At 38.4% G+C, this 18,416-nt stretch overlaps 1 protein-coding gene across 2 annotated transcripts in view; it reads left to right on the top strand.

The window, feature by feature from the left end:
- LOC149063633 (V-type proton ATPase 116 kDa subunit a 1-like) overlaps nt 1–1,502 on the top strand; it is a 92,994-nt gene extending 91,492 nt beyond the window's left edge. For both annotated transcript variants that reach the window (XM_089255778.1, XM_089255779.1), the window contains one exon: nt 1,124–1,502. In XM_089255778.1, coding sequence (XP_089111904.1) covers nt 1,124–1,220 — 97 coding nt within the window. In that variant the 3' untranslated portion in view covers nt 1,221–1,502. The remainder of the gene's footprint in view (nt 1–1,123) is intronic.
- The last annotated feature ends 16,914 nt before the right edge of the window (nt 1,503–18,416 follow it).

Raw genomic sequence — 18,416 nt, 5'->3', positions numbered from 1 at the left:
ATACACGGGTTCCTGTGGCTGCATACAGGTCACGAGAGAGCTGAGAAGCTGTAGCACTCCTGTTACGCCTCGCTATAATCGACAAATGGCGATCTTCTCTGGCCGTCGTGGCTCTGGGACAACCTTGCCCAAGCTTTCTCTCGATGGATCCGGTGTCCTGGAGCTGTTTCCATAAGTTACACACGCCGCTGGGCGTTAAATTGAACTCTCTACAAATCTGGACGTGAGATCTAAACGTTGGTGGTTACTCATTTTTACTGTTACAATTTGAAATTAACCGATTGCTGCAAAATAACACCGAGAAATTCGCCGAGGTGTACTAGCGAACGAAATGTGTCTTAACTTATGCGCGCTTATAAAGCCTGTTTCTCTACTGGCTCCGCCTTACGCACACGTGTACGCTTACGTATTTGACATACAAGATTTGCATTTTTGTCTAGAAGCAGTGGCTTTACATTCAGTTCAGTTCTTTTCATGAAATTCGATAAAATATGCAAATTCTCTTAATTTATTTCCAGTTTACGTTTGCCGATATGTGCCCCCTTTTTTTCTGTAAATCTCATAAGTCCTAAAGTTTACCATGACTCCGTAAAAAGTGCTTAAAACTCCTTATTTTTTATTTAGGAAATTTTGTATGAACCCTGGAGTGGGTGGGAATTCTCAATATATACATTTGCTTTATCTAAAAGAAAAGAATAGAATCGTCTGATGCATAGGCGGAGATAGACTCTGAAGTCTGGGGGGGGGGGCAAGGTCATTATTGCTGGGGGGGCGCGATGATGATGATGTCAATTCCTACATAACGTATACATTAGATCTGCCGACTTCCTTTTTGACGTTGGGGGGCATCGCTCCCTCCCCCGTATCTTCGCCCATGGTCTGACGTGATGTAGCTAAGTCCTATCTTGGGTTTGGAGGACTGTAGTTGTAAACCCGTAAAAAGCAACTTTTCTCTTGGGTTGCCTGCAGGTTATATGCAAAAAATCATAGTTCTTGAAGTTTTTGAGTAGTGTAGAAAGAAATCACAAGCTGTCAATCCTGCATGTGTTGCTTCAGAAACTTTATTTACCTTAATATAATCACTCAAAACTGAGTAACATTGTATGAAACTTTTTAATTTCAGGGTCGAGTTCCAAAGTAAATTTTACCACGGAGAAGGATATCTTTTCTTTCCATTTTCATTTGATGCCATCCTGGACGTTGATCTAGAAATTTCTTGAGAACATTCTTAGATGAGTTCAGATAATCAATCGAATATATTTGCTCATTATATACATTACATGTGAATTAGTGTCCAGTTGAAATTGATTTCATTTTAATCAGGAGATATTTTTTAGGATAGTTTTTTTGAACAGCACGAGTGCTATAATCATTCCAGACGAACATTTTACTATTATTTTTTTTTCTGTGTTATTGTATTTTGAAGGTTGTTATTTATCCGAGAGAATCTGTTTTAATCATAGAGTAGATCTGTCTAATAAAGAAATTATTCTTTGTTACTGGCTCAGTTCATTTCCAAATCTCTTGTTGCAACTTTCCTTGTATGAATTATACCAAATCACGACAGGCTGTGCATAAATTTTTCAATTATACTGTGTTTAATTAGAAGAATGCTTTTATATAATTTTGTAAGTGTTTATGCCGCTTGATTTGAAATTGGGGCTCAGGATTTCTGATGATAATTACCGATTGATAACTATCACTGGAAAAGATCCCAGTAGTAAGTACAAGGACCATATATGTATAGTTTGGTCGAACAGGACAACTCTGTTTTGTTTTCACCCACAACTAGTTTCAAAGTATTGAACCGTGAAATTTTTTTAGTTTTCATGTTCTAAAACAGGGTTCTCTCCCTCTTTTGAGCTAAAATCCTTTCTTTTTTTATGCAGAACTTGTGAAAAGTTAGAATGGAACTGTCTAATTTTATTTATTCAATATTGTTTGGCCGAGGCCTAATGTGTGTATCACAAATCACAATTTGTTTTACACGTGCTCAACCCATTGCCCGCAGATCAAATGTGACTCGTAGGCGATAACCAAACCACTAAAGTGGACTGTGGCTGATTTCCATATCACTCGAGTGGCCCGTGACACGCTTAAAGAGATCACCCGTCTCTCTCGAGCACGTAAAAAAATTCATGTTTCTAAGTGCAATATTCACAGAGATATTTGAATTAAAAAACTGATGAAAGTTGGGAAAGAACAGTGTAAACTATAACTTAACAGACAACACTTCTTTCCCTCATAAGAGTCCGGAAAGCCGGCGCCTCTCCGCTAATTATACGAAGTGCAAATGACTGAATACCAAGTAAAGATGAGTTTGGGAAAGAAAATCCACATTCCTCTGTGGGGAATCAAACCACTAACCTATTGACAGTCCGGGAAAGTGCTCTATCATTAAGCTACAGAGGAAGAATACATTTCCAAGGAAGACATTCTTCACAGGAAGAAAATATGTCCTGTAGCTTTATGATAGAGCACTCGCCCAGACTGTGAGAGGTTTGTCTTTCGATTCCCCATAAAGAATGTGGATTTTCTTTTCCAAACTCATTTTTGCTTGGTATCCTCATTTGTACTTCGAGCCATGTGTTCGAGCAATCCTCTGAACTAAAGGTGAAGAAGTCAAACATTAAATAACCTGCCGAGTTGTTTGTTTGCTTATACATACAGTCTTCACGTTTCCCCCCCCCCCTTTACTGGAAATTTTTTTTGTCAACACTCAGCAATCGTCATTCACGTGTTTTGTTTACTACATTTGAGTTGTGCGTGTTAAGGATAGCTCATTCTTCTAGTGCTACTGATAACGATTTGAAAAGGGGTCATTAAAGTATTACGTCAGCATCGATGGGGAGAGGGGGGGGGGGTTTGGATGATGCTTACGTCATCAACCACTCTTTATGGAGATATTAAATATTCTTAATGGCATCTTATTCAGTGCGCCAAAAAAAAACTTTCGATAGTTATTGGGCACCTGAACTAACATTCTTCCTATTGATAAGTGCCGTACAGAGCCCCTTTAGTGCTCTCTAAATGTTTAACAGATCCTTCAAGTGCTCAGGAAATGCGTCCGGACTGCTTAAGTGCCCTGGAACTGTGCCACGCACCACTCAAGTGATCCGTAATTATGCCACGGATCACTGGGAATGTTACGCAGGTAACTTGAGTGATGTAGAACTGTGTCACATGTCACTCAAGGGAATCTCTAAATCTGCCACGGATCGTATAAGTGTCCTGTAACTGTGTCGCGGGTTACTTAGGTGATCTTTGAATGTGATTTTTGAGGCCTACTTCAGTGATCTGAAAATGTGCCACGGGCCACTTAAATGCTCTGGAATTGTGCCATGGGTCATTTAAGCGATTTGTAAATGTGCCGCTTAGTTCATTTTTACAAAATTAGGTTTGAGGGGGCAAGTCACATCAGATAACCTTCAGGGCCACATGTGATCTGCAGGTCAAGGGTTTACCATATGTGGCTTAAAAATGGGTCGCAATGAATTTCTTAAAGAGAAATTTTGAGTTTTTACTCTCTACAAGCAGGCCTAGAAGTGAAAATTTGAAAAAAGAATAGGAACACCACCGACAAAAAATAGGAGGGAAAAAATGTAATTCCCAAATTATCATGGCATTTAAAAATGTTGTGTCACACATTGAGATTCACACCTTATATATTTCAATTATAGTATTATCTATTGATATTTCAAGAAACTCAAGTTCTCTCTCTAACAAATTTTAAAAAATCAGAATGTGGGATCAAAAACAATGCAAATGGCAAAACTGAACAGAAATTAATCAAACTTCTACTGTTACTTGAAAAGTCCACTTAATGATCTTGATCCATTCCCCCCCCCCCCCATGTTTTTCGAAGAAAGAAAAAACTGTCTAGGTGTCATAGAAATGTAGTGCATGCATGCTTAACCCATTGCCCACGGGCCGAATGTGGCCCACATTTTCAAACCTAATTTTGTAAAAATGAAGTAAGCGATACACTTCCAGATCGTTCAAGAAACCCTGCGGCATAATTTCAAGTCATTCAAGTGGCATCACATTTACAGATCACCACGACACAGTTCCGGATTACTCAAGTTACATGAGCTGATGTTCCACCTCACTCAAGTGAGCTGTGGAACATTCCTAGATCACTCGAGTGAACTGCGACACTGTTCACCAACAATTAAGTGACTCACGGCAGAGTTCCAGACCACTCAAGTGACCACAAAAATTCCTGTATTTTGTATAGAACAGTACAGAAGGCCAGAACTATTTTTCGAAAGAAGTTCCTCTAAAATCTTATTGAAGAGCTGCGTTCATCATACGTGTTGTCCTTGCGCAAAAGGAAACGTTCGTGCGCTCTTGATCATGTAACTGTTTGTGAGCTATCAAAATAATAATAATAAGAGTAATAAATAAAAATAAACGAGTCTGATGTCAGGAAACATAAAAATGTGGAAACAAAACTGTTAATTTTTGCATGGGCTGTGCAACTTCAACATGCGATGTATGTGCAAGAATATTGAAAAAAAAAATTGCTCAACTGCTCATCATAAATTCCACTATCAGTAAGAAATCAGTACTTATTTGACAGAATCATATTATAGACTTTTTCATGCTCAATTTGACACGCTTATTTTACATCTTTGTCATATTATGGGATTACTGAAAAATATTTTTTGGACTGAATAGAGTAAATAATGTAGGCTATACTAAATCTTATTTTTACTGAATTACATCATTTTTAGCTAATTTTGAAGCCCATTTTGTATTCATAAACAAATATAATTTTCTATTACGAATACGCAATTAAGCAACAATGATTAAGAGTAGGAAGAAACCCAGAAAATAAAAATTAATATGCTGTTTTCGCTATGAAACACTGTTTTTTTCAAAGTTTGGATCAATTTGACCCAGTCCGCGGTTCTAGTGTTAAGTGGGACACATTTCCAGATTACTTTAGTGGCTTGCGGCGCATTTGCAGATCACTCGAGCTGCCAACAGCATATATTCAAATCAGCTAAGTGACCCCAAGCACATTTCCAAATCAGCTAAGTGACCCCAAGCACATTTCCAAATCACTTGAGCGACCTGCAGCAAACCTCCAGTTCACTTAAGTGGCATGTAGTTCAGTTGCAGATTACTGTAAGTGACTGGAGGCACACTTCGAGATCACTTGAGTGGCTCGCAGCACACAGATCACTGGGTCTGCGATACATTAACAATTTAAGTGGCACAATGCATTTTTTATAGATTATTTTAGTGGCGCTCTTGACACTTTTCCAAGCCACTCAAGTGGCCCGCAGCGCACTTTCAAATCATCCAAGTGACTTGCGGCACATTTCCAGATGACTCAAACGGCTCGCAGCACACTTTCAGACCACGTGAATGACTCGCGGTACATTTCTACTTAACTCAACCTTTTGAAGAGTGCGGGGCTACTTCATTGACTCGAAAACGTGTCGCGGGCCACTTAAGTGATCTAGAACGCGGGTTATATGTGTGATCTGTAAATGTGGCGCGGGTCACTCAAGTAATCTGGGAATGCGCTGCGAGCCATTTGAGTGATACCTGTAAGCCACATAGGTAACCCTTGACCCGCGCTAAACACTTGGCCTGTGCGGACCAAATGTGGCCCTGGGGGGGGGGGGGGTTCTGTTGCGGCCTGTGTCTCTCAAACCTAATTTTGTAAAAATGAACCAAGCGGCTCATTCACAGATCGCTTAAGTGACCCGTGGCATAATTCCAGACCATTTAAGCGATCCGTGGCACATTTAGAGATCCCTTGAGTAACATGTGACAGTTTTAGAGCATTGGTGCGGCCACCAGTGCGGTTCTACATCACTGAAGTTATCCGCGGCACATTCCGAGATTACTTGAGTGATCCGCGGCATAATCACGGTTCACTTGTATGACGCGCGGCACAGGTCCAGAGCACTTAACCGGCTCGCGACACATTTTCAGATCACTTAGATCCGCAAAGTATTTAGAAATCACTAAAGTGGTTCTGTAGGCAGAATGCTAGTTCAGGTGCCCACAAACTAGTGAAAAGTTTTACTAAGAATATTTCATATTTTACTAAAGGGTGGTTGATGACGTAAGCGTATCCAACCCCCCCCTCATCATCAAAAGTAAGCAAATTGGAACCCCCCCCCCCTCCCACCGATGCTGACGTAATACTTGAATGACCTCGAACATAAAGGCACCCGAAAGTTATTTTCTGAAAGTTAAAAAAAAAACTGGGTTCAGCTTTAGGCTAATCGGCTCGTCTCTCCCCACTCCGTCCTGTAAAACCAGACGAGCTCTATCAAAGCCTCCTAGATATAGAACTCCTTAATACATGAAGGCGTCTTAGCTCTCTGTAGGAAAACAGCCATACTGCTTTTTTTTATTGGTGAGTGGACGGCGTGTCGCGCTGGGTGATTCACGATGGGCGCGGCACAGAAAACCTGCTCCTAGGAAAACCCGGCTTAAAGGGATAGAGCCAAAGCCGCCTAGGAGTATCTAGGTAAGACGCCTTCATACAAAGCTGCATTAAGAGTACAAGCTTACAAGCGGCTTTGCCTTCATATGTGTATTAAGGAGTTCTACAGAGAGCAATACGGCTCACGACCATGGAGGAAAGAATAACAGGAGGTGACATCAGGCAGGAAAATTGAAGCCGTTGTGGCAACCCTATGGACTGACAAGTAAGCCCAAACAAACCGCTCTTTTCCCTATACTTAACATGTGTTTTGCCGGATCGAATTCTCTTAAAATATTAATATCTAAATAAATTTAAGCACCATGACTGTTTAATGCCTCTTCAGGTAATCTACATGATCCAATAATGGGGAAAGATAAAACTTTATCCTTGTATAAGGGGGTTTTTATATTTTTAATTTATTTTTTAAAGGGGAAGATCATTTTTAACTCTCAACTCGTCATCAGTTTTTAGTTCAGTGCCTTCAATATATTTTAAAAATTTGATGTATCATATTAATGTCTATGGAAATATGATTAATTAAAATAATATGAAGCTCCAATAAAATGCAATTTTCACAATTTTTTCTTTTAACTGTTTATTTTGCCTTTTTGTTTCGTTCACCATTATCATAGATCCGGAACATTTCGAAAGTGTTTGAGGCCCGTGGGCGCTCGTCTTAAGCTTTACATGAGGAATTTTGATTTCTGAATCAATTCTGAGGTGCTCGAGCACTTTCTGACAGGGTCGTAGCTAGGATTTTTGCCACCCGGGACAAACAGCGTTTTGCCACCCCCGTGCCTCAAAGTACTGGAAGTGCTCAAGCGTCCTTCGCCACTGTGTATTTATGGTTTTGCTGCCTGTAGGCTGTACAAATTTCGCCACCCTTCTTCCGTTCCACTCTCATATTCTTGAATACGTATGATTGAAATATATGCCGCCCATCCGAACCTTCCGCTATGTACACTATCTACCAATAAGTATTTGGACACCTGTGATAGAAAAGAAAAACTAACTTTATTCAAAATCAATAGTTGGTAGAGCCTCCACGAGAGGCAATTACAGCGTGAACCCTCCGGGGCATACTTTCCACAAGTCCTTGTGTGACGGCTAGTGGTATTTTCTTCCACTCGGCTTGGAGAAGACATGTCAGTTCCTTCACAGATTTTGGACAGGTAGGGCACCCCTTAATTCGGTGATCCAACTCGTCCCAGAGGTTATCGATAGGGTTCAGGTCTGGGCTCTGGGCAGGTCAGTCCATTCGATGAACCCCATTGGCACCATACCAAGCCTTGGTTAACCTCGCAGTATGACAGCTGGCATTGTCGTCCTGGAAGTAACAGGGGTTCACCCCGTAAAACTGCCACAACGTTGGAAGCACATTGTCATCCAAAATAGTGCAGTAGGCATCGGCGTTGAGCTTACCATGAATGGGGACCAAGGGTCCCAGTCCATACCAGGAGAAACACCCCCAGACCATAATTCCACCTCCGCCGAACTTGACTGTTGGCACAATGCATTCTGGCTGGAGACGTTCTCCAGGCAGACGCCAGACCCAGACCCTGCCATCCGAACGGTAGAGGGTGAACCTTGATTTGTCGCTCCAAAGAACCCGTTTCCACTGATCTACGGTCCAATTTCGATGTGCTTTGCACCACATTAACCGAGCAACGCGGTTGGACTTTGTGATCAAAGGCTTATGGGCAGCAGCACGACCATGAAAACCAATCAGATGTGCTTCCTTACGGATGGTATTCATTGAAACAATACTCCCGGATGCCTGTTGAAACTCCTCGCGGATCAGGGCCATCGGTTGGGTGCGGTTCTTCCGAATTTCTCTGGACAGCACCCGTCGGTCTTTATCTCCCAGTTTCGTTGTTGGTCTGCCGACTCGGGGCAGACCAACGAAAGGCCGCCGATCAACGGAGGCGCTGATCGCCTCCGTTGAGAAAGCATGGGGAATCTGGGTTGCCAGATGAAGCCAGTGATCGCTCTATTAAAGGGACCAAGTAAGCCCAAACAAACCGTGGCTTCCCATGCTTTCCTATGAGAAACATCCCCGTTTTTAAAAATCATTTAAAAATTTACTATTCACTTTAGGAACTCGATTTTTTTCCCTCAAATTCTGTGTATATATTTATACAATAGAACGAGACCTTTTACAATTTTAGTTGTTATTTGTTTTCAAATATTAACTTCAACAACATGGAACCTTTTGCAAAAATAACCAAAATTTACCCATATCTCGTGCCCCAAAATTCCTTCTCGGCATTTTAATTAAAAAAAAATTATGCCAAAGCATGTAATACCTCAGTGCTGAGAGAAAGACAATGTTTAAAGACACTTGAACAAGCGGTGTTTGAAAAAAATCTGACTTTTTTTTTTTGCGAAAAACATTATATAGACAAAACATTAGCATATATAATGCCTTTCAGCTGTTCATATTAAAATATTGTAGAAATACTTCCAGTCTGGGTAGAACAACAACAACAACTCTAGATTTCAAATTCAATTCGAAACTGGTTTTTTTTTTTCAAATTATCGTACACATACCACTTTAAAAGCAAAGTAATAGGTACAAAATGAAGAAAGGAAAAAAACAGCCCTAGTGATTATTTTCCTAAATACTATAGGCCCGAGAGATGACTTATCGCGGCTCGTAAAAAAAAGTTTTTAATATTTTTAATATATTTTTTCTCAATACTACATCTACATAGTGGAAGGTTCGGATGAGTGGCATATATTTCAATCATACATATTCAAGAATGTGCGGAAGAATGGTGGCGAAATTTGTACAGCCTACAGGCAGCAAAACCATAAATACACAGTGGCGAAGGACGCTTGAGCACTTCCAGTACTTTGAGGCACGGGGGTGGCAAAACGCTGTTTGTCCCGGGTGGCAAAAATCCTAGCTACGACCCTGTCAGAAAGTGCTCGAGCACCTCAGAATTGATTCAGAAATCAAAATTCCTCATGTAAAGCTTAAGACGAGCGCCCACGGGCCTCAAACACTTTCGAAATGTTCCGGATCTATGATAATGGTGAACGAAACAAAAAGGCAAAATAAACAGTTAAAAGAAAAAATTGTGAAAATTGCATTTTATTGGAGCTTCATATTATTTTAATTAATCATATTTCCATAGACATTAATATGATACATCAAATTTTTAAAATATATTGAAGGCACTGAACTAAAAACTGATGACGAGTTGAGAGTGAAAAATGATCTTCCCCTTTAAAAAATAAATTAAAAATATAAAAACCCCCTTATACAAGGATAAAGTTTTATCTTTCCCCTTTATTGGATCAAGTAGATTACCTGAAGAGGCATTAAACAGTCATGGTGCTTAAATTTATTTAGATATTAATATTTTAAGAGAATTCGATCCGGAAAAACACATGTTAAGTATAGGGAAAAGAGCGGTTTGTTTGGGCTTACTTGTCAGCCCATAGGGTTGCCACAACGGCTTCAATTTTCGTGCCTGATGTCACCTCCTGTTATTCTTTCCTCCATGGACCGAAAATACTTTGTTTTCGGCGCAAACGAACTTTGTTTTCACCGGGTCACGTGGTTTACTTGCATTTGATGTTGCCGTCGCGGCGGCTGGACGCTCTCTTCAGTAATATAAAGCTCGAAGCAAACCTCGGAATCTCTGTCGTCTGCTTCTCTATAGATTATTTGTTTTGGACGTCTCCTTGTGTCCTTAAAAAATTACTGAACTGGAAGTTCGAACTGCCAGTTCTGTTTGTGAGCTTAGCTTGTAGGGAACAGAACAAACCGACTTCTATTGTCTGTCGTCTGCTCATTAAGAGGCTCTTCGTTTTGGACGTCTTATGCTCAAATAAAATAAACGAACTTTTAGTTTAAATTTCCAGTTCAGTTTATGAGCTTTGTTTACAAGGAACTGAGAGGAATAAATAATATAGTTTTTTTACTTTAAACTTCATTACCACATGAGTCACTTTTAAATTTGAGATTAGATGGCAGCACATTACTATAAAGTGGTGTGTGGAAAAATTCACTTTTTACGGCCTTAACCTGTTGTCTGCTTGTTTGCAGGTCCTTTTTTTTGCATGGAGGAAAGAATAACGTATGTATTCTTTCCTTCATGTTTGTTTTGAATGTCTCCTTGGGTCTTTAGAAAATAACTGAAATTTGACCTTTCAGGTCAGTTTATAAGCTTTGTTTATAAGGAGCAAAAAGCTGAATTGAAGCATTTTGTTTTTTTATACCTGAGTTTCGTCATTACTAGAGTGACCATACGTCCCGTATTTTCCGGGACAGTCCCGGTATTTTCTGTTTTTTTGACCGTCCCGGTTTTTCCCGTATTTTACACGAAGCCTACTTGAATTTTTATTCTTTATTGAAGTCAAAGATTGACATTATTTTTCAACTCATAAATTATTTCACGATAATTTACAACAATATATGAAAATATTAATCTCTCACATTTGTCTTGAACGTTTGTTTTTCGTAGAATACATTTTAATCCACTGCAATTTGCAGCGATGCATCATTTCCCGCCATTGTGATTTTTCCGTAATTTGAACAATATTTGGCAACTTTGTTTGGTTTTGGCGTTTTTTGGCGATCTCCCGTATTTGGAATCCCAATGTCCCGTATTTATCTCGAGGAAATATGGTCAGCCTAGTCATTACCACATGACGAAGACCGCAATTCGATTTTGAAAGTACCAACAATATTTTTAAAAATGAGTATCTTAAAGCATTCTAGAGTATTAAATTAGTTTTAATTACCTTAAAATTGTTAGTGCCATTGTGAATTCGCTGCAAATGCTACAAGGCAAAAAAAAAAAACTGCTATTGGCGGACGGCGTAACGTTTCGAGTCACCCGGTACTCATTACTTCCTAGATACAATATCTATAGGACGTACTGGCCTAGTCGGGAAGACTGGATGCATTTATCGCACCCACGTCTTGCAGCAGGGGTTGCTGGGCTGGAATCTTTGTTGGGGCCTTAGAGGCCACATTTTTCACTGGCCCTCGATAAAGAATTTATAGTATGAAAAAAAAAAAACGAAAATTATATATATAAGAGACTAGGCTGAAGCTTTTCAGCCCCCACAGAGGCCGCGTGACCTGTGCAGCCACATGGGGCACCTCTCTAGGAAAGGGTGCCAAATCCGAGTTGGAAGGTAAAAAAAAATTGTTGAGCTGAGAAACGTCATCGGGGGCACCAAAAATAGATCCCGCTCGGGCAGAGATTCCTTTCTATTTTCTGCTTCTACCCATTTGATACCAAGGCCATCTTAAGACCATTGTAGACCCGGGGCCACAACTAGAGGTTTGGTCAGCTGTGTCGAGCAAGCATTTTGGCACCCTCTTGTAATGTTGAAGCAGAGCTGGAAACAATTCAGAAAAGAAACCATAATCGCGGTGTTCTTAACTATAAAAAATTTTGAAATTTCCCGTTAAAACGTTTTCCCGGCAAAAACGTTTTTCATGAGTTTTTGGAAAACGATATAAGTGGAATTCACTGTATATGAGCTCTCTTCAATGTTATTACTTGTTTAAAGCTGTTTGTTGCCACAAACAAAATTCAAGATTGCAATCTCAATATTTGAATATTCAAATTCGAAATTCAAAAAGACGCTGTGGAATAGGGGTTTTGTCGAATATTAACAAGACTAGGTGCAATCAGTCTAAACCTCAGATATAATTTATTTAATAGTAGGAACTACCGGAGCTGTAAGCAATGTAGCCGAAAAGACAAAACAGAAAAGACAAAAAAATTTACTCTTCTATAAGGAAAGGGCAAGTGAAACGCCTATTTCATCAGAATTTTATGCAAGTAAAGGTTGTTTCATAGGGTTAAGAAACGATTCGGATCACGCAATGCAAAAATCATTGGCGATGAAGCCTCTGCCTATCAGAAGGCAGCTAGAAAATTTCCAGACTTTGTAGAAAATTATTGAAGAGAAGGGTTATGCACATCCAGGTGTTTAACGCTGATGAAACTACACTGTTTTGGAAGAAAATGCCACAAAAATGTTGAGCAAGAGAAGAAAAGCGAGCTCCTGATTTTTTAAGGCAAATAGAGATAGACTTACTATCTTGTTTTGTACAAATGCGTACATGATAAAGCCCACCATCATTTTCAAATCTGCGAATCCGTGAGCATTGATTGAAGTAAAGGATAAGCCAAAGCTCCCAGTATTTTGGACGAACAATAAAAAGGCAATGACTATGAAAACACTTTTCCTGGATTGGTTTAAACAGTGTTTCGTTCCGAAGTCAGGAGGTACCGTTAGAGTGAATACATGCCATTCAAAGTTCTTTTGATACTGGATTGACCGAGGAGGAATTAATGCAGCTGACTGGTCCTGAAACTGAAGCGGTACCAGATAAAAAAAATAGAAGACAAGTTCACCACAAGTAACATAGTAGAAGGGCTTCAAATCAGCAATAGATTATTTTGATAACAGATCCCTCTACGGTACGTTCTTCACATGTAGAAAAATTAGTAGAGGAAGCCTTGTCAACATACTCCATCGTACTTGATGATATGAAGAAATGGCAAACAGAAATCACAAAGATCTTTCAGAAAACATCGCCAACATTCATGCACCTTCTTTTACATTCCCTTCTCCCTCTGCCTCACCCTGCTCTTTCTCATGATGTTCAGTAAACGAGATATACAAAAAAACCTATGGTTTCGGTTATTCACGGATTTCCAGAATTCGCGGTCACCCCCGAAATGTAACCCCTGCAAATACGGGGGGGGGGGATGGCTGTAATACAGATGAGTTGAGATGATACTTGATGGGCAACATATAACAAGCATTCTACAGAAACAAACTTCACGTTAGGTGCACACCTACATTTGGATGCACCAATTCGTTAGAAATTCCATAAAGGAATATGTGGACTAGGTGTGCGTGTGGTTCAGTAATACTAGTTAAACATTACGTTCTCAGTGAACATTCAGCACAACAACATATAGCAGGGCTGGACAAATTTAGGTGCCACAATGTTTTAGATGCAAAAAAAATTACCCAAAGAAAAAGGTTCCAAAATGTTGACTTTTTTCAGGGCATAGTGACCCTCTTTCATGTTCGCAGATGTGCTGCTCTCAGCCTGCAATTTATTAACTACACAAAGAACATTTTAGGCACCAATACCAATTTTTTAGTCGACCTGGCGCCTGAGATTTATCCAGCCTTAAAATATAGCAAATAACATCAAATGAATTTCCATAGAATATTTCTGAACCTTTATTCGTGAAACATTATAAAATTTGTGTACTTTGGCATACATAGAGATGGACTAGTACAAATACTCGAGCCTGGCAGCACGAAAGCCTAATAACCTATCATTAAATTTACAAACATCTCATTATTACTTTTTATCGACAGATTTATAAAGAAAGCTTTTTCAAGACAAATGGGAACTATTAAAATCTACAAAAATTTCAATATTCGAAAAGAATGGGATTCATCCCAAAAAAAATGTGCTCAAACTTAACATTATACAGGTTGGTCATAAAATGACTGCTGATGTACGAGCCCCTAGTGGCCACAAAAATCAACGAATGTGAATGGAAATACAGGTGTTAAGAATGAAGAGGAAAAACAAAACTCAAGCTCTCATGTAACTGTAATAGCAAAAATAGTACTTGTAGCACTATATATGCAGGTGCGCAACACAAACAAACAGGGGCGTCGGAAGTGTTTCGAAACTGTGGGTGCTCGTCTTTAGTTTTATATCGGAAATTTCAATTTCTGAATCAATTCTGGGGGTGCTCGGATGCATGCCACAAATTATCGTGGGTGCTTGAGCACCCACTGCACCTCCGGCTCTGCCGCCACTGCAAACAAAGGATGATCTCACGAAGCGGTTGGTGCGCTAACACCTCCTGGTGGGAGACTTCCTACAGCAGTAATGTGATCTGCATTGGTTGTTTCCACATGTTCCTTTGTGTTTAGCATTGGGATTGATCATGCTACAGGTACCATTCTTCCAATGTTTTTTGTTGGAATGTTTCCCTTTTTTACGCAGGAACAAGTCGGCCCAAGCTATATGCAAATCGGCGGTGCAATGCTCTCACCCTCACAGGAGTGCTACTTTATTACTGGTTTTTCTCTATATATGTGTGTCTGCTTCTTTCCGCATGTGTGTTGCGATCATGCTTTTTCTCCTGATTGCCTAACTTATTCCTAAACTTATGATCATTGCTTTTTTTCTTCAACTCAGTCGGCCTGCTCTGCCCCAACATTTTTTACTACGTTGATCAGTCTGCAATGCATAAAAGTGAGTGTTGTAATTTGAATTTTTCAAAATTTCGTTGCTGTAACCGCTAAAGCTGGATTTTCCCCCTGTTCCCATTCTTGAATGCATACTTTGATATACATAATTTCAATTTCATTCCTTGATTTTCGTGGCTGCTGTGGCATCATATATTGACATTTTTTTATGACCACCATGTACATTGACACACATTTAATTTTCTTTGTAAAATCATTAAAAATAAATTTTGGTATGAAAGCAATGAAAATCTATCGCTACCTAATTCACAACAGCTCATATATAACTATACCTACATTCATATTTCTTGCATTTTATGCAACGCTCATTTCCACCATAGTTTATTTTATACCCCTTGTCTCGACAATGAGAACATTGCATAACATTTGACATTTCATTAGGCTCCTCAGGAAATTTTTAAATTCGAAAACTCCCTAAAAAAATCCTTACAAATTGAGAGAAATCAAAATACAGTCCACACTTGTAACGACCATTCCATTATAACAACCAATAGGGTAAACCCAAATATCTGTCTATTTAATATCCTATGTATTATTTCCTTTTGACATAAAATCAGTTTTTAGGGGGGTCATTATAACAAGCATCAACTGCAATAACGCCATCCCATAAGGGCGGTATTCACCGACATGTTTCACACTATAGTCACAATTTTTGGAGAGGAGATAGATAGATTGGTTAAAAACCTGGATTTAACCAATCTTATACTGTGTTCCTATCCAAAAATTGTGACCATAGTTTAAACCATGTCTGTGAATACTACCCAAAGTCTGCACTGACCATCACAAAGAACTGCACAGTCAGCGAGCTGTCCTAAAACCCTCTTAACACGTTCATGATGTATGTCAAAAAATCTTACTCTCATCGAAATTTCAATGTTCAACATGAGAACAAACTTAACCATTCCGAATGATAATTTACCTATCGAAAAAAACACTTAGTACACACATCTGGGAAAAAAATCCATTGATAAAATATAAATCAACTTCGGAATTTTCTATAAAAATTTTCTTTGGCAAACATAATGAACGTACTTGCATAATTAATAGGACTACAACATTTTCAACTCGAAGAATAAAGACATCCTAGGCTGATCATTTCTTTGGAATGAAAATAGTCCTACTACTGTCAATTAGCATCCAGCAAGCCACAATCAAAGCTAAACATTGCCAATTCGGAACTGAAAACAGAATGTTACAGTCAGCTTAGGGGTAGCTAATGAGTTGCTTTGCACCAAACAATGTTATAGCTCAATTTACAAATTAAAGTTTTACACTCACCTGAGAAAATATCGTCCGTATTTTAGAAAATACAGGCATTTCACTTATTTTATATGACAGTGCTTTTGAAATACTTCCCATACTAAACAAAGGCATCTGGTAACCCTAACATATATAATATAGTCAGACAGTAATACAGGATATAAAAGAATAGCTCTTTTTTCATAATGTTAACTGCAATATATATGTATAAAGTCACAAAATGAAATACAAATACAGCTGCCAAAAAATTTTTTGCTATCAGATACAATGATGGTTCATGAATATAGGCTTTCATGGCCGGCGTCGCAGTGAGATTATTCAGGGCTTTTCTCTAAAGAGTTATAATCTAGATGAATTTTGACCTCTGGACATTCAACTGTGGCAGATAATACCATAAATCATTTTCTTTTTTGACACACATAAGAGCCTACACATAAGAGCAGCAGTCTTGGCGAATGGGGGTGCCCAAGTATCTGTACCACAATATACAGTATTTTGTACTATAAGAGTGCCAGAACCAACTCGGGAATCCAAATATCATGTTTAAAACACTTCTGGCCCCTGAAAAAGTAATTTTGAAGAGTAATTTCACTCCTCTCCAAAACTTTAAGAGATCATCTTGAAAAAAGCGGTTTTTATGAAAAACAGAAATATCCCAATTTAAAAACAATTTCTAAAATTTAATAGTACTGTCACTCCTCAATGAAATTTGGAGTAAAATTGAATTTTCAGGCGTGCATTAGCAAACATTGTTTCTGCATGAGGGCTAATTGAATCAGCTCAAGTAGTAGAAAGAGCTTCAGTCTAAACCAGCGTTCAATAGCTAGTTTTCAGACCAGTACCAGTCCATGAGAATTTCCTGCTGGTCAGTGACTAACTCAAACAATTGCTACATAATTTTAGATTCAATAAATATTGTACATTCTTTATTAGTACTATATTACTTTTTATTTCTGTTTTGGTCATCACCAGGTTTGCAAATTACTTATATTTGTCCCATTTGTTTATTTTTGGTTATTCCATTAATTATTTCTCATATCAGTTTATTTTTTAGCTGGTTTTTTTTGCCTTTATTTTTTGTCAGTCCATAAATTATTTCTCTCATCCATTTATTTCTTGCCAGTCTGCAAATGATTTATTATTCTGTTTCTGCTGGTTCATGAAATTGTTGACTTTTTTCACCAGTCTGCAGTTGTAAAAAAGTTAAAGAACACTGGTCTAAACAATCTTGTATTCAGTTTGGTGCACTAATTGCCTTATATGGTTACTTTCAGTGGTAACAATGCTACCAGAACAACACAACTGTTACAACAGTCGTGTTGGTACTGTTTCCATTGTGTGAATAAATGTAGACTCTGCTCTTGTCTCTACTAAAGATGTTACCTTATTTGCAGGATGAAACATTTCTAGGTCAAAATTATTTGGGATCATAACTCTTTAGCCCGCCCGGAATCTTCTATTGATAATAAATTTTCGAAACGGTGATTGTAACAAAATTATTATACACAGTTCAAATGAATTTTCAGAATGTATACAAATCAATTTATAAATATTTCTTAGAAAATGGATAAAAAATTAATTTAAAAAGTTAATAATCACTAAATTTTATCGCAATCTAAGTAGGCAAAATTTATTGAATATATTTTCAAAACATGAGAAGAAAATGTTCTGATAGGAATTTTTCCTTTAATTCAATTCAAATATAAAATTGATACCATTATTTCCTTTTGAACCATAGTATGAACCTTTGGCAGTGAAATCAATTTCAGAGATTTTAATGAGAAAAATATTTTAGACAATGAAACAAACAAAATGAGGACTTCTCTAGATAAATGCACATATACATATGATTATGAATAGTTTTCTGAATAAATGCTAAAAAATGAAAAGATGAAATGCTAATTTGTAATAATGCCATTAATATGTGACAATGCAAACATGAACACTTGATTGTGCAGTATCTGGGTTCAAACAAACAACTATGGAGACAGTGTCTTCTACCAGCTGCACAGAATCTACAATGAACTTAGATCTGGTCTAATGAACTCATTAGAGGACATGAGATTATCACAATTACAAGGTGAACAAGTTGCAATCGATTATCAGCAGTGAAACAGCTTAGAAAATAACATATATATTTATATAATATTAAGATGCATCATGTTCAAAGACAGAGGCCTCGATGAATGTCACTTAATGCAGTCAAACTTAATTATAACAACATTGCATCTTTAACATCGATAAATGGTGGTCCTGGCTGATTCTCATAGAGCAGGGATTCTCAAACTGTGCGCCACAGCACCCTGGTGCATCTCCAGGGGTGCTGCGGAGCAGAAAATTAAAGACCAGAAATAATATGAATGCAGTAAATACCAAAAAATTTCCACATCAAAACGCAGTAAATACCAAAGTTGCCAAC

This window comes from Pholcus phalangioides, unplaced genomic scaffold (assembly GCF_987345545.1).
Source record: "Pholcus phalangioides strain wild (caught in Gottingen) unplaced genomic scaffold, Ppha-v1.0 ptg000172l_1, whole genome shotgun sequence".
In the NCBI taxonomy this organism is placed as follows: domain Eukaryota; kingdom Metazoa; phylum Arthropoda; class Arachnida; order Araneae; family Pholcidae; genus Pholcus; species Pholcus phalangioides.
Note: the sequence above shows the minus strand (reverse complement) of the source record. Positions and strands in the feature narration are given on the sequence as shown.